This window comes from Equus przewalskii, chromosome 1 (genome assembly GCF_037783145.1).
Source record: "Equus przewalskii isolate Varuska chromosome 1, EquPr2, whole genome shotgun sequence".
Taxonomy (NCBI): Eukaryota; Metazoa; Chordata; class Mammalia; order Perissodactyla; family Equidae; genus Equus; species Equus przewalskii.
This window is the reverse complement of record NC_091831.1, coordinates 184137447-184154402: the sequence shown is the minus strand read 5'-3', so window position 1 is coordinate 184154402 and position 16956 is coordinate 184137447. Positions and strand designations below refer to the sequence as shown.

Genomic DNA, 16956 nt, shown 5'->3' with positions numbered 1-16956 from the left:
GTAGAAAGCCTGGATAAAGGCAGGGCCCACCTCTGCGTTTGCCTTCTCCCAGGAATCTCTGCCCTCGGCTGCCTGTGACCCAGTGTCTGACAATAGTTTCCTATAGTTAATCCTGCTTTTAAGTCATTTGTGGGAGGAGGATTCTTCCCATATGGCCAAAAGAGGGAATTCTGCCCCTTTCATTGTTCACGTAATAAATTGTGTTGATAGTTTTCCTGACGCTTAATCATACTTAGATTCCTGGAAAAATCCCTACCTGGTCGTCGTTTATTAATCTTTTCTTACAGTGCTGAAATCCATTAGCTAATATCCTGTTTGGCATTTCTGCCTCTGTTACTTACATGGTCCTGGCATATAGTTTTTTGGCTTATTGCATTCCTTGTTAACTATATTATCATATTTTGTTATTAAAGTTATGATGGCTTTATAAAGTGGACTGGGGAACATTCTATATTTTTCTTTAATTTAGATTATTTCAATAGCATTAAAATTACTTGTTCTTAAAAAGTTTACTAGAACTCATCTGTGCAACCATCCTATCCTTTTTAGTGATAAATGTGAAGTTACCTTTCAAATCTCTTTTATGGAGGTTGGTCTATTCAAGCTTCCTACTTTGAGAGCATTTGAGCAATACTTTTTGAGGATTCTTTTCTTTTAATTCTTGCAATGTCATTCCATACAAAAGCAATAGAAACATAACAGTCTTAACAAAAAGTTTACAAATTAATATTTGAACAGAAAACCTGTACACATTATCATTTACAGCAATTTTACATGGTAGATTAACTGATGGTTAAAAAATGTTCTTTCTAAATCCCTCCGCTGCCTGAACTCTTGGAATATCGTAGGGAGAAAGCCTACCTGGCACTGTTTACAAGTACCAAATTAAGACCATCATAACTTACACAAAATCCATTAATTTAACAGCTCAATTCAATATCTTCAACCATTCAGTGCTCTGCATGAGGCAAAAATCCCACCTTGACATGTTGACAAAAAACAAAAATTAAGTTTCCATAAAAATATTAAAGGTATCCAATTCTGAAAATACTCAGATACCAGTAAAGAGAGCTGATGCCACCCTGGCGCTGCATTTGAGGGATTAATTCAGTTAATATATATTTTGCCAGGAAAGTATCCATTTCCTTTAGGCTTTAAAATTTGTTGCCAGAGAGTCTCACATAGTATTTTCCCAATGTTTACTAACTGTGAGTTCTATTGCACTTTCCATTATTTTAATATTAATAGTTACATTTCCTTTCTCAGGCCTCATAATGCACGTATTTCCTATTATGTGAAAAAGAAAAGATACTAAGTAATCCTTCCAACCAAAGTATTCTTTTTCTCACCTTCCTTTCCCATTTCTTCTCTCTCCCCAGTAATATCAAGTCCTCAGAATACTTTTACTTTCCCACTAGCTCCTTGCTCATCTCGAGGACTCTGTTAAGATTTATTTGTTATTTAGCTTAAAATCGTTTCTCAAGTGTTTTTCTCAGATGTTCTACGTTCTCCAAATTCTTGCAAATATCTTTCTTTAACCTGACAATCAAGTGATATCTTGCTGGCTATAAACTATTTAGGATGCCTTCTTTTACTTTTAGGAGGCTGTAGATTTTATCTCACATGCTTCATGCCTTCAAGGCTGCAGAAAGGAGTCCAATGCCATCTGATTCTTTTTTCTTTATAATTAAGTTGTTCTTTCTGCCTGGGAGATTGTAAGACGCTATTTTTTCCTTGGAGTTCAAGAATTGTATCTGTATATGCCAGAGTTTTTTTCATCAATGTTGTCTATAAAAATTCTAAAATCCTTTCAATCTGTAATCTCATATCCTTCTTTGATTCAGGAAAATTATTTTTCTCAACTGTAATTTTTCCTCCATGTGTGCCTTTTCCTCCTTCTGGGATTTCTATTATTCACAATTCTCTGGATTTATCCTCCAACTCCCTTACCTTAATACAAGATTCCTTAAACCTCTGTCTTCCCAGATTCTCCTGTCTACCCTTCCCAGAGGATTGGTGATATATTACTTGTCGTTAGAAATACTGTAGAATTTGAATAAGGCCATCTACCAGTAGTACTAACTGGGCAAAACTGTCTTAATTTACTACAATAATTGCACAATAGAAGACAAAAGAATATCAACAATAAATAAATATGGAAGTTGTGAAAGGATAGCGCAAACATTACAAGTATAAAGTTAAATATTAATGGGCTAAATTACCCCATAAAAAGTTTCCTCAGAACTTCTTTTGAAATAGAACATCACACCCATCACTTTCCAAATAATCCAATTTTTACAAACCACATTGAGCAATATCCTTAATCGCAAAGTAAATACGGAATATTGTTATCTACGTGTCAGAGAATCTTAAAGAGCCAGAGCCTAAAATCAGCTCCTTTCATTGTTTTTTTTCCCTTACAACTCAGGATTGATGGCTCCAGGAGAGAATGTAGGGGGAAGAGAATTCTTTCTTCTCTGGGTGTTCATTCTTTAGAATCAGAGAGACTGTTGTGTTCATAAGCAAGCATTGTAGTCAAAACTAAATAGGAAAGCACCTAACCTTTTTACTGGAAAACATTTGACTTAAAGAATGGAAAAGCTGCTAGTACATTTTAAATTTGCTCAACTCGTTGCTCAAGAACCTCCTTTGGTGAACAGTTTAGTGAGTTTCGGATGATAATCGGACACTTCACCCCAAATAGAACATGTGCAGTCACCCCAGAAATGATGGAAGTCCAGGGCCATCACTCTGCGTGCTTCTGGGCGTGGGCTGATCACCAGCTGGAGAGGGAAGACATTCCCTGTAGTATTTCTATAGCATCATCAATTACATTCAGATTTTTATTGCCCTTTAAACACAACTCACTGAGGGGGCTTTAAAGTACATTATGGCCAAATAGTGCAACATGAGGTGAAAATCTTCAAAGGCTTACAACAGTACTTCAGACAAATGAACTCAAGAAAAACAATAAACTCAGGGAAGGTGAGCAGAATAGCGCAGAAGTTAAAGATCATCTGGGGTGTTTATCACACATGGAGCCTGACAGAGAACAGAACTCAGCATTTGTTGAGTGAATGAATGAACCAACAAAGAAGCAAACTTGCCTGTCCTGGGTTCAAATCGCAGCCTCACCAACATTGGACCTTGAGTACTTTGCTCGTCCTCAGTTTACCCATCTTTACAAAGGAGATAAGTGCACCCATCTCTTCTCATTGGTACAGGGACTGAACCAGGTAATGCTCGTAAATAAATAAACCACTGGCTGGGACAGAGTGCACGCTCACGTGACAGCCATTTTAAGAGCTCTCCCAGGATTGATTTAGCTAATTCCCCACCATGCAGATCTAACAGCTAAAGCATCTCAATGTCTGCGTACTAGCTATCTCATAAATCTGTATTCTCTTGCATCTCTGCGAAACCAACAGTTACACCACAGACATCCCTAAGACTGTCCTTTACTTTGAACTAAGTCTAAGTTTTCTGCTAATAAGCAGACCTCTTAGATGGTATCCTCCTCTGTTTCGGCTGCTAAAACAAATATCACAGGCTGGGGGCCTTATATACAATAGAAATATATTTCTAATCGTTCCAGAGGTGGGGAAGTCAAGATCAAGGTGCCGGCAGATTTGGTGTCTGGTGAGAGCCCACTTCCTGGTTCATAGATGGCAGTCTTCCCGCTGTGTCCTCGCATGGTGGCAGGGGCAAGAGAGCTCCCTGGGGTCTTTTATAAGAGCGCTAATTGCCCTCACGACCTAACCACCTCCCCAAACCCCACTTCCTAAGACCATCATCTTGGGGGTTAGGATTTCACTATATTGTGGAAATTAATGATAGAAACCTTGACTAAACTGGAATCCGCAAGGCCTGCAGGGGGAGCTCTCACCCCATCACACATTGTCGATTACTCCAAACAGGGAGAGACAAACACTTGCATCCTGGACAAGAAGTCAAACTACTTTATTACTGAAGGAAGATTTCTCTCCCCATCCAGCAACAGCTCAGCCAATGAGAAATGCTGCAGCTCAGCCAATGAGAAACACTGCAGCCCAGCCAATGAGAAATGCCACAGCCCAGCCAATGAGAAAGACCACAGCCCAGCCAATGAGAAACACTGCAGCCCAGCCAATGAGAAATGCCACAGCCCAGCCATTCAGAAACACCACAGCCCAGCCAATGAGAAACACCACAGCCCAGCCAATGAGAAACGCCACAGCCCAGCCAATGAGAAACACCACAGCCCAGCCAATGAGAAACGCCACAGCCCAGCCAATGAGAAACACCACAGCCCAGCCAATGAGAAACACCACAGCCCAGCCAATGAGAAACACTGCAGCTCAGCCAATGAGAAAGACCACAGCCCAGCCAATGAGAAAGACCGCAGCCCAGCCATTGAGGAACACCACAGCCCAGCCAATGAGAAAGACCACAGCTCAGCCATTGGGAAATGTAGCAGCTCAGCCAATGAGAAGCAGTTTTTGTCCTGAACTGTTACTTTCCCCCAATGGAACTTCATTTGGAACAGCCCCACCCTCCTCTCCTTTTTCTCTATAAAAGCAGCTCCTCTCTGTTCTTTTTTGGACTTGCTTATGGTTTGCCATAGCAGGCACATGCTGAATTGTAATTCTTTTGGCTATTCCAGAATAAGTTCACTTTGAGATAAAATAATAGGCAAGTTTTCTTTTTAAGTTGACAATATGAATTTTGGGGAGACACAAATGTTCAGTCTTGAGCAGATGGTATACTGTGATAAGCAAAGTTCAAACTCATAAAAAGAGTAAAAGCTGCTCACTTTGGAATGTTGAAAGCCCTGGCCCAAGGCTACTGTGACTTTCAGCCACGTGCATACAAAAGTCACAGAAAGGATTGTAAATTATGAGTGGTACTGACAGTCCTAACAGTTTCTTAATAATAACTACTTCTTATTAGCAAACTCGCTTGGGACCCATAAATTACATGTATCCTGCAGATACGTAAAACATTCCAAACCCACACGAAGAAATTCTACATCTGTGCAGGGAGTATGTGCCTTTGGATGCTCTGGACTCAACTAATTAAAAGCCAGGTTAAAAATAAATCACATAGCATTTGTGATTAGCATAACTTTAACAAACAAGGAGAACTTTTTTCCCCCAAATAGCGATCAAGTCTTGTTTTCATTGCAACTGGAGAAGGTGTTGGAAAGATAACCTAATTTATTTCTCCAAGGGTGGGGTTATAAAAAGTCCATTTTTTTCCTGGGCAGTAAAGTGATTCTAAATTATAAATGTAGCTGCACATAATCAAGTTCTCTCTTCTTTGGAAGATTTCTTAGAACTTGGAGTTTTTGTCATTTATTTCATGAATCACTCAGTAAAGGGCAGACGTACTATTTCAAATGTTAGTACTTCAGAATGTCACTGTCACTTGGCTCAAAGATTTTCCTCTTTTTGGGGGGAGGGGGTCCTCCATCATCAAATCAGCAGTTCTGCTCCAAAGGGCAGGACCAAGAATCTCCAGCTCTGTGTGGGGAGAGGGGGAAAGGTGCTCAGTCTGTGGGGACCAACAGGGGATCCACCCGGCCATCAGCATCAGCATCAGCACCAGCATCAGCACCACCACCAGCACCAGCATCAGCACCAGCATCAGCATCAGCACCACCACCAGCATCAGCACCACCACCAGCATCAGCACCAGCAGAGCACCAGCGCTGGAACAAGGATCCCACCGCCCCTTCCGATACCGAGGGACGCTCAGCCCACACGACACTGAACAACGCCGTTTGGAGTCGAGCACGGCGACCCTGCAGTGACGTGGTCTACCTGGGGGAGGAAGCAAGATGTGGCCCTGAGCACCCAGCACTAGGCCGCTCACGCCGGTGCCCCTAGGGTCTTGAGGGCACCGTGCGGACGGGGCGGGCTGTCCTTGGGCACGGGGACAGGGACGTGAGGGGGGCGTCCACCTCGGGTCACACCCCGCCCCCCGCCCCAGGGCCTGTGCGACGCGCCCAGGACTATGGCGTAGAGCAGGAGCACCGGTCTTCACCAGGGTCCGGCCTTCCCATGGGCACGGTGTGACCCTCGGCGGGTCCCCTCTAAACGCTGGCCTGAGGCTGACGGGGGCGCCCCCAGAGCCCAGCAGGCAGCCCAGGGCGGCCACCACCCCGACACCGCCCGTGGGGGGATCGGAGGAGAGCCCAGGGAGAGAGACGGAGAGGGCAGCGGGGGAGTGGGTAGCGGGGGAGGGTCCGCGGGGAGGGGGCGGGGCCGGCCAAAGGAGGGGGCTGGGGGAGAGACGGGGGAGGGGGGTAAGGGGCGGCGGGAGGACCCAAGGGCGTGGGGCGGCGTGGGGCGGGGCGGGGGTGGGGGTGGGGTCCAAGAGGGAAGGCCGGGGAGAAGGTCCAAGGGGGAGGGCCCAAGGGGGAGGGCCGAGGAGAGTGTCCAAGGGGGAGGGTCCACGGGGGAGGGCCGGGGGGAGGGTCGCGAGAGGAGGAGCGCCCGGGGGAGGGTCTGGGCCGCGCGGCCGCCGGGAGACCTCGGCCCGAGCCCCGGGAGGGCGGGCTCCGCACGGCCCGGCTCGCGGGGATCGCGCCGGGGTCGGAGGAAGCGCGGCGACGATGAGTCCTCCCGCCTGAGCCACCCCCGCCCCGGAGACCTCGCCGCCCGAGCGCAGCCGCCCCTCACCCGGCGTCACCCCGAGTCCCCCCGAGTCCCCGCGGGGAGAAGGACGGCGCGTGCGGCCAATGAGCGCGCGCCCGCCGCCCGCCGTACCCTCGGCGGCTGCGCGGGGCGGGCCGGGCCGGGGCGGGGCGGTCCGCGGGCGGCGCGGGCTCACACGGAGGGAGCGGGAGCGGGAGCGGGAGCCCGAGCGCGCCGGCGGGGACAGGACGCGCCAGGCCCGCCGGGCGCCGCCCGCAGCCCGAGCCCGCCGCCCGCTCGGCCGCGCCGCGGCCCGCCCGCCGGCCCCATGGAGGAGATGGAGGAAGAGCTCAAGTGCCCGGTGTGCGGCTCCTTCTACCGCGAGCCCATCCTGCTGCCCTGCTCGCACAACCTGTGCCAGGCGTGCGCCCGCAACATCCTGGTGCAGACGCCCGAGTCCGAGTCCCCGCGCAGCCGGCGCGCCTCGGGCTCCGGCGCCTCCGACTACGACTACCTGGACCTGGACAAGATGAGCCTGTACAGCGAGGCGGACAGCGGCTACGGCTCCTACGGGGGCTTCGCCAGCGCGCCCACCACGCCGAGCCAGAAGTCCCCCAACGGCGTCCGCGTCTTTCCCCCGGCCATGCCGCCGCCCGCCGCCCACCTGTCGCCGGCGCTGGCCCCGGTGCCCCGCAACTCCTGCATCACCTGCCCGCAGTGCCACCGCAGCCTCATCCTGGACGACCGGGGGCTCCGCGGCTTCCCCAAGAACCGCGTCCTGGAGGGGGTCATCGACCGCTACCAGCAGAGCAAGGCCGCGGCCCTCAAGTGCCAGCTCTGCGAGAAGGCGCCCAAGGAGGCCACCGTCATGTGCGAACAGTGCGACGTCTTCTACTGCGACCCGTGCCGCCTGCGCTGCCACCCGCCCCGGGGGCCCCTGGCCAAGCACCGCCTGGTGCCGCCGGCCCAGGGCCGCGTGAGCCGGCGGCTGAGCCCGCGCAAGGTCTCCACCTGCACGGACCACGAGCTGGAGAACCACAGCATGTACTGCGTGCAGTGCAAGATGCCCGTGTGCTACCAGTGCCTGGAGGAGGGCAAGCACTCCAACCACGAGGTCAAGGCCCTGGGGGCCATGTGGAAGCTGCACAAGGTGAGCCCACGGAAACCCGCCCGCCTCCCGCGCCTCCAGCCTCGGGCGTTGCGGCGCCGGGCCCGCTTCCGCGCGCAGTGCATCCCAGCGCGGGCGCAGTGCAGGTGCCGCCAGGGCCTGCCTCCCCGGGCTGGCGCAGTGCAGGAAGCGCGGGGGGACCTTGAGCGGCGCGCGGGGGAGTGGAATGTCCCCCGAGAGCGGTTGGGGCATGCCTCCCAGCAGGCCTCCCGGTGCGCGGCCTGCGGGCCAGGCGCAAACGCCCCCTCGCCGCCGCGGGCGTGCGGGAGAGCGCTGCGGAGCTGGGCCGAGCCGGCTGCGGGCCCGGGCCGCGGGCCGGGGGAGGCGGGGGGACGGGCGCCTGAGTCACCGCGGGGGCGGGGAGCGCCGCGGGCGGGGGCGCGGGATGCGCGCCGGAGCCGGGCGCTCCGGAGGCGGCGCGGCGCGGAGCGGAGCCGGGGGTCGCCATGGCAACCGGCCTGGAGGCGGCGGCCCTGCCCCTCCGGGAGGGGTCCCGGGGCTGGGCTGGCGGGACCGCAGGTGTCTGCGCGGTCGCGGCCTGAGAGCCAGGCAGGTGCGCCTCCCAGGTAACACCTCCTCCACCCACCCGCCCACCCGTTTGTCCAGGATTCAACCCCTTTCCCCTCGGTAGTTGTCTGCAAACTTGCGGACACCTGTTACCAGGTTTTTCTTTCTGGGCTCTTGTTGGCGCGTCCACCAAAGCCGCGTAAAGGAGAGGCGCTTCAACAACGTGTTAGGTCCTGCCGCTCCTCTGCTCAAAATCCTCCAGTGGTCCCTAGTTCCTTAGACGGTCCTGAGAATGGGCAACCAGGACCTCCATGACCTGTTCCCCTTTAACCTCATCGACCCCATTTCCTACCACTCTTTCCCTCTGCTGCAGCCACACCTTCCGTCTTGCTGCTCCTCAACCTACAGCAGCACCTTGCAGCCCCAGGGCCTTTGCATCTGATGTTCATTCAGCTCGGAAGACTCTTCCCAATACCCTAGATCCGGGGGGCTCACTCTTGCCTCCTTCAGATGGTGACTTAGACGTCGCCTTTGCAGTGAGACCTTTCTGACCACAATTGCTGCCTCTCGTCTCAGACACCCCCTTGGTCGCTCCCTGCTTTATTTTTCTCAGTAGTCCTCAGCACTAACTGGCATGCTGTGTATTTTAATTATCATGTTACTTTTGTATTTATCTATTGCTCCCCACACGCACGGGAAAATAAGCTTCATGAGGAAAGACCTCTTTATAATGTTATGCTGACGCTGCTTAGAGGGAAGGGAACCACTCTTGAGACGTGCATAAATTAGGCTCTTACTTTTTCAATAATGCACTTACCTGGGGATGCGAAGGGCAGGGCAGGGCAGGTGTTCAGCATCATTGTAGCGAGGTTTTCTTCTCTCGCTGAGTCTGGAGCCCTGGGATGAGGCCGGGCAGTGAGGATGGTGCCCAGGCCTTAGCTGTGCCCCACTCAGGGTTCCCTAGCATTCCTTGGAGACTGGAAAGGCTGGCCTTTGAGAGAGAGACACGGGGAGAAAAAGGAAATCACCATTTTCAGCAATCAGGGAGGTTTTCTCAACTCAGCATTAACTGGCTGTGGTCCGTGTTTACGGGCCATCTGTGTTCTCACAGGTAACCTGTTAAACCACATTGGCCCTGATGGAGATTTAATCCAGTGCAAATCTGAGCCCCACTAGGCATGAACCACTATTTTTAAAACACTTCAATTTAAATTTTGTTAAATGACATTTAATTTTGAAAGTTTTCAAAACTTTTAGTTCACAGCCAATTTTTTCTTCATAATGTGATTTCACTCTTAAACTGCTAACTATAGCCTATGTTGAATTGCCCTTCAAAACTATCCTTGGAACTAAGAAATTAATGATTCCGTCCAGAAAAATAACTTAGAGCTGCAGGCTAATTAGGGTGGTCAAACCACAGCATTATTTTTCTGTGCAGAAGGGCCTATACTTTATTCATTAAGACCAAAAGCAACCTTTAAATCTCTGTCAAGCCCATGTAGATTTCAGATGTTAAACCATGTGTTTTATCAGTAGTAGAAGACGTGAGTGGACACTGTGGTGAGCACTGGGTTGAAATTTGGATGTCTGCTCAAAAAGAATAATGTTATTCTTGACGTGACATAAGTAGGCTAGGAAGGGAACATTAGTTCATTAAAAAAAAAATTTCTTCCCTGATCTTTTACATATTTTTTCCAAAGTAGTAAGTAGGTATAATTTTTGTTCAGTCAATATAAGGAGTATTAAGCTGCCAAGAAAAACATAAAGCAGAAGGAGGACAGATTTTAACATTCACTTATCATCTGTTAGATGAACAATGAACGTTACTCCCCCACCCTATCTCCATGTCACCTTAATCTTGATTTTCTCGGATAGTCTATTTATTTTCTAGCAATAATACCTCTATCTTCACAAAAGCTTATGGGCCAGAATTTCTCTACCCTTCAAAACATAGGAGAGCAAAGAATTACACTAAGTAATTCTCCCAAAGTTGGGCAGTTAGTTATCAACACAGGGATTACTAGACCTGAAAGTTTTCATTAATATTCTACCATATTAATTAGTCATTTCTAGTGATAAAGAAAATCCTGTGAATAAATCTTTTCCTTGGGTACTGAGCCGTCATCTTACACATTCAAGACAAAATGGATGAGTTTATTTTTTAAGTGGTTTTAAAAACAGCTAGTTAAAATTCCTTAAATTGTCAATTGACCATATTAAAATACTTTTCAGATATTTTTGCCCTTCAAAATCCATGACAAATAATAACGCATAAAGTGGCCTTATAAATATCAGGTAACAGTTTCTATTTAGTAACAGCCCTTGCTGTATTCCTATATCCAACTCAGGTTAGTATAAAGAATTGCTACATAAAAAAATGGTTTTGTACACTTTCAAATAGGCAAATGGAAACATTATTATTGCTTTGTAATTTTAGCAATTCACATTCCTAAATCAAACATTATCCTTAAATTCCTGGTGTGTTTTATCAATCACTGAATATATTTGTAAGCATTTTCTTCTGTTTGTGCTGTTGAGTAAGGATTTTCTTTTCTTTTCTATCTTAAATGCTGACTATTTATTCTGAATCTTGTCTCAAATGTTATTTCTCTTACCTTTTTTTTTAATGAAGATTTGCAATTTAAACATTTAAAATAAACTGTCAGTTGTTATGCTTTCATTTTCAAAGTATTCCGGAAAAAATCTCTGCTTTGTAGTATGGTGGCATCTCATCAAATACTTGTGTAACAAAATGTGTTATTTGATGTAACTAAAATGTATTCAGTTAACTGTGTTATCAGCAGTGAACACAATATAATCTAGATGTTCCTGTGGTAAATGTAACAGGTAGCATATGCTCATGTTTTTTAAATTTTTAAAAATTTACTTCTGGTACAATCAGAACGTTCTGTCTGCAATGTAACCATTCTTACGGGTATTAAGGAGAACATTCAGAGAAGTAAATTGTTGCTCTTTGTATGGAAAAGTAATGGAAAGACCTAGATGGCGGGAGCCCTGGATTCCAGACCTGGTGCTGCCACTTACTCGCTGGTGCTTTTACGGAAGTCTCGTGATGTGTCTGCTTCCTCCCATATGGGTGTAAAGGAGCTAAAGTGAAATTGGTGAAGGTATTTTGAAAAAATAATTTAAATGTTTATAACAGTAATTTCGGTTTGGCACAAAAGGGAGTTTTTGCATAAAACAGAAGTTATTCTCACTAGTCAACAATTACTGCACAGAAATCTCATCCCCGGACATGGGGTCCTTTGCTCCTTCCAGAGGGCAGGGTGCAGAACGACCGAGGCTGCCCTGGAGGTGGCCCGAAGAGTGAGCCCCGTCATTAGGTCTAGGGAGAATGCTCGCTTGAATTAAGCTCAAGGAATAAGAACGCTACACAAAGATGTATTCATATATTTTAAAAAGGTATTTTGCATTTCAATAACAAAGCTAAAATCCTAACCGTTAGGACTCAGTTTTTTTAAGATTCTCCAATGAAGATATTGTTATCGCTTTGAAGTATCAAATTGTTCTTCCTCTATGTGCCATGAAAAGATGCTCTTAATTGGAATTTCAGGTCAAATCACAGTTTGCATAAAGTAAGAGAAAATTATCACAGCCATCTGTGAGTAATAAGAATAATGCACAGGCAAAAATTATCTTTGCACCAGTACGATCAATTGCTCTCCTGTCACCTAGACACTTTCAAAGTGTGTGTATGTATGTAACTTAACCTTGGCACACAGGAAGACAGAATCCATAGTAAGGTAAATGTTGAAGGACAGAATAATCCTAAATAATGTCAGTTTTGTCAGGGATTGTTGGTTGTAAGGAACAAAAAGTCACCTAGGTGATCTCAGAGGATTTCATGGGAAATTAAACAAAAATTGTTTTACAAGGAGAATGGAACTAGAAAGCCAGAAACTAGGTTCCCTCTCTCTCTGTCAGCTTGGACTAGGTTATGCTGCTGTAACAAACAATGTCTGGATCTCAGTGAACTACAACAGCTTCTCATTTCTTACTCAGGTCAGTGCCCACTGAGTCAGCTGTGGCCCTCGTCTATATTCTCCTTAGTCTTTTTTTTTTTTTAAAGATTGGCACCTGAGCTAACAACTGTTGCCAATCTTCTCTTGTTTTTTTTGCTTTATCTCCCCAAATCCTCCCTGTACGTAGCTGTATATCTTAGTTGCAGGTCCTTCTAGTTGTGGCATGTGGGACGCCGCCTCAACGTGGCCTGATGAGCAGCGCCATGTCCGCACCCAGGATCTGAACCGGCGAAACCCTGGGCCTCCGCAGCAGAACGCACAAACTCAACCACTCGGCCACAGGGCCGGCCCAATCCTTAGTCTTGAACTTAGTCTGAAAGAGACTATCTGGGATATGCCAACCTACAGCAGAGGGAAGAGAGCAAGGCAGAGCCACTCAATGGCACTTACAGGTTCCCCTCAGCTGTGGCATGTCACTTCTGCCTACGTTCCGTTAGCTAAAACAAACCATGTGGCCAAGCCTGGCTTCCGTGCTGTGGGAAATAGACTCTCAAAAGAGAGGGGTGCCAGAGAAGGATCCTGGAGAAGGGGCAGAGACTATGTTAGATACCGCAATTTTCCACACACCTCCCTCTCATCTCTGCTTCTGTCTGTTGGGATGGGCCTCCTTGGCCTGCGTGAGACCCGACAGTCTCCTCCAGCCGAGCTCAGCACCACGTTTCAGGTCAGCTGTCCACTGTCATCTAACTAGTGTCTCTGAGTTCATTCTCGAGTTCCGAGAAAGACTGACTGGCTCAGCTGGCGGCAGGTGTTTGCTGATGACTGTCGGGGTCACAGCCCCACCCCTCTGCTTAGGCGGATGCAGAAGACTGGGAGGGTGGGGGGGGGGGGGACACGCCACAGGTGCAGAGCTCAAGAGGGCACCAAAAACTGAGTAATCAAGAGAAAAAATATTGTAATGCAATGTCTAAAAAATAAAACGGATGCAGAAAAATCCATGATGAGCAAAATATCAACACTGTAAAACGACAAGGTTGGTAACTGCCATGCTGAGCCATACTGGAGCTGAGTCAAAAAAATCAGGAATATCGATCCTGTCTTTAAGATTTTGACCTTTTATTCATCATGGGTTTTTTTACTTTCGTTTTTACTTCTTAAAAATATTGTGTTAAAATAGTATTTGTGTTGATAACTGAGGTTTGGGGCACCCCCTTAAAGTCTACCCCGAGGAGGGGGCCTCGCCTCCCTCGCCCCAGTCCCAGCCCTGATGGCCAGCGTCAGTTGATACAAACCCGGCTCCTGGTCTCATGGTTCAGCAGGAGGAAAGCCCAGGGCAGATCCTTTGAGAGCAGTGGGGCAGGAGGCTGCCTGTGCAGTCCAAGAGGAGGCCCGTCCGGGTGTGGAAGAAAGCCCTTCCCTCCACCTGGACGTTCTGCGTCGTAGCTGCAGCACGGATGTCCTGAGCTGGTTCCAAAGTGAAGCTGCAGAGGTGCTGATAGTGCAAGAGAAGACGGAGAAGTACAGAGAACACTGAAGTATGCATGATGCCAAATGACTGGTTTGAGTGAGTTTTTCATTAAATTGTAGTAGAAATAGATTGTTCTTAGAGTACTTTTTTTTTTTTTGAGGAAGATTAGCCCTGAGCTAACATCTGCTGCCAATCCTCCATTTTTTTTTTTTTTTTTTTTTGCTGAGGAGGACAGGCCCTGAGCTAACATCCGTGCTCACTTCCTCTACCACAGGCGTCTGGGTTGCCTACCACAGCATGGCTTGCAAAGCAGTGCCATGTCTGCACCCAGGATCCGAACTGGCAAACCCCGGGCCACTGAAGCGGAACGTGTGAACTTAACTGCTGCACCACCGGGCCAGCCCCTAAAGTACTTTTGATACAGCAAAAAAAGACACCATTGAAAGGGTAAAATTCTAATGTTGCTCCTGTGACCACACAGCACAACAGTTTCTGAAAGTTAGCAGAGGGCTTTGCCCTTCCATTCCAGGCTTTCCCAGAGTTTTCATACTGACATCCAGGGTCACTTTTTAATCCTGGAAGAAGAGTTAGCTTTTAAGGGGCCGCCAGCAGCCTACCTAGATTATAGAGACTATCTGGGTTTCATATCTAATTCATCCCAAAGACACCTCAGAGCCAAAACCGCTTCCCTGGGGCATTCTCACAGCAGTTTTATTCCCAACCCTAAACTTGGTTTACGGCCTCTTGTCCTAAACTGAGAACCAGCTCCGAGTGAGAAGATGGGAAAAAACAAGCAGAACGCACGGGATGCACTTAACACGGGCGTTGGGGAAGTCACCCGATTTCGTTCCCCTCCTGTTTGGCCCTGGCCTGCACGTCTCTTTAGCTTTTCTGGCTTCCAGGCAGCATGGTGGCCACCGATCTAGTCAGCACCATCTGCGTAGTCACCTCTTCCCTGACCTTTGTGGCCTCCCAGCTTCCCCACCAGCCCTCTCCTCGTCCACCAGGCCTTCCCGCCACCATTTCCGAGACTAGACCTTCAGGTCACCCCACTGAGCTTGCCAAGCCCAGGTCCAATCAGCTGGCCCCGACAGCCTCGCCCCAGACCAGCCTGCCAACCCGCGCCCGAGGCCACTCCCCCTCCCCAGGAGTGACCCCCACACAGCAGCATCCCCACGCCAGCACCCGAGGCCGCTCCCCCTCCCCAGGAGTGACCCCCGCACAGCAGCATCCCCATGCCAGCACCCGAGGCTGCTCCCCCTCCCCAGGAGTGACCCCCGCACAGCAGCATCCCCATGCCAGCACCCGAGGCCACTCCCCCCCCCTCCCCGGAGTGACCCCCAAACAGCAGCATCCCCACCCCAGCTGGGCTTATTTACACACTTAGTTTTTCTTGACTGTAGAAAGAGAGTTTTCTTCATTTTGACTGATTCATTTTAAGATGAAAAATCAAGAAAACGTGTTGAGTTTCTGTTCACGAGTAAATAAACATCCCTGACTTTTCTCTCCTCCCGGACGTGCCTATCCCCACAGGCTCATCCACCCCGTGGTTTCAACTCTTGCTTGTACCAGAATGTCTACACAGACCTGGTCATCTCGGTCTCCTTCCCTTTCACAGTGTGGCCCCACATTGTCTTCTGTCTCCTACCACCCTCCTTCATAGCTCCCGCCTCTGTGTTCCAACACTGGACCTCCTCCCACTGTGTTATAATTGCACCTATTAGAATCTCCCACTGGACCCTAATAACTCAAAGTCATAGACGTTTCTTACATATCTTTGTTCCCCCCATTTCTGCACTTAGCAGATGTTAAAGAAAGGTTTGTTTAAAGAAGAAAAGAATCAGTAAGAAGAAGATTAATGATTGGCAGCATATCCCAATATTTCAAACTTGCTATATTAGCCTGACAGTAATAATTAAATTTAAAAGCCTGTATTTCATACTTTTTGCTAAAAATGTACCAAACATTTACTATATGCCGGGTACTGTTCTAAGCCCCTTCCAGGCATTTTCTCCTTTAATCTTCAGAATTTGCACATCTTCCTACGAGAAAACTGGGGCACAGAAAGGTGAGAAAGTCCTACCAGTTGTAAGTGGCAGAGCCAGGCTTTGAATCCACGCTGTCTGACTCCATAGCTCATGTGCTAAGCTTCTGTCTGTCCTACCTCCTGATAATCACAGGAAATACAGGACCTGTTATATATTTATGAGAGTTATTAAAGCACGGCTTTATGGTCTTATAAATTACAGTGACGTGACAAATAACTGAGATCCTTTAGTTCTCATGTATGAACATTACTGAGAAATTAAAAGTCATTTGTCTCCTAACTTCCCTTGTGACAAAATTAATTGAGAGAGGAAAATACGGCACGGAGGGAATGAAGAGACAAGTATGTTGAGTATTCTGTAGACCAGATCATTGGAGATGCACCAGGTAGGCCAGTTACCTTGTGAGGGGTGCGTCCTGCCTCCTTGTCAGAACCAGGCTAGCGACAGATGGACAGTGAGGTTCCATCAGTCCAGCCATGGATTTATTGTCCCTCTTCTAACAAAATAATCATCTCAAGATTTATAGACAGAGATGACATAAAAGAATAAGTAGAGGGTTTTTTTTTTTGGCATTTTAAGTATCTTTATTTCTGCAAATCCAAAATATTTATAAGTCTATCTTGGAAAACAGAAATATGTTTAAACCTGTAAGCAGGTATCTGCTCTGTGTTAACTTTCATTTCTTTTTTGTGTCTTTTGCTGAGAACGTTAAAAGAAAATACATGTATTCCTGACCTGCGTTTTACCATATATATAAAAAGGAAAATGTGAACTGGAAAAGCCTATTTTTGAAGAATGAACTTAAACACTGGCAGATAAAATTGTTTTTCACAAGCCTTTCGTAGAACCAGAACTGTGCATTTTGTGTGAATAGCTCTGATCCAAGAAGAAACTGTTCCTTAAAGAATTAGCTTTGGAAGTCGAATGCCAGGCATTGTCCTTTGGTGTGGGGATAGCTGCCTTCTGTTGTTAGCTGGTACACGTAAATGGTTAATTCCCATCTACTGCTGATTTATTTGTATGAGGCTGACTTTCCAGCCAGATAACATCAGTTCCACTTTATTGAGATTTTTGTTCATCCTCTCTTTACTTTTCCTTTGCTTGCAGCTTGCATTTTGAGAGGCAACTATTTGATGCCAAGTATTTATCATGCTCTCCCATGCTC

At 47.7% G+C, this 16956-nt stretch overlaps 1 protein-coding gene and 1 long non-coding RNA gene across 12 annotated transcripts in view; one reads left to right on the top strand and one right to left on the bottom strand.

Annotated features, from left to right (window-relative positions):
• Positions 1 to 5179: 5179 nt before the first annotated feature.
• LOC139084916 (uncharacterized) lies at positions 5180 to 6713 on the bottom strand. The gene is made up of 3 exons (XR_011542858.1): positions 6663 to 6713; positions 5723 to 5801; positions 5180 to 5501 (listed from the first exon to the last, which is right to left on the bottom strand). It is a non-coding gene; the product is annotated as an uncharacterized lncRNA (long non-coding RNA).
• TRIM9 (tripartite motif containing 9) overlaps positions 6502 to 16956 on the top strand; it is a 108406-nt gene continuing 97951 nt past the window's right edge. For 6 of the 11 annotated variants that reach the window (XM_070630301.1, XM_008518720.2, XM_070630292.1 and 3 more), the window contains exon 1: positions 6799 to 7767. In XM_070630301.1, coding sequence (XP_070486402.1) covers positions 6946 to 7767 — 822 coding nt within the window. In that variant the 5' untranslated portion in view covers positions 6799 to 6945. Of the gene's footprint in view, positions 7768 to 16956 lie in introns of all 11 variants that reach the window. The other 5 variants (XM_070630311.1, XM_070630289.1, XM_008518714.2 and 2 more) reach the window with 3 other exon arrangements.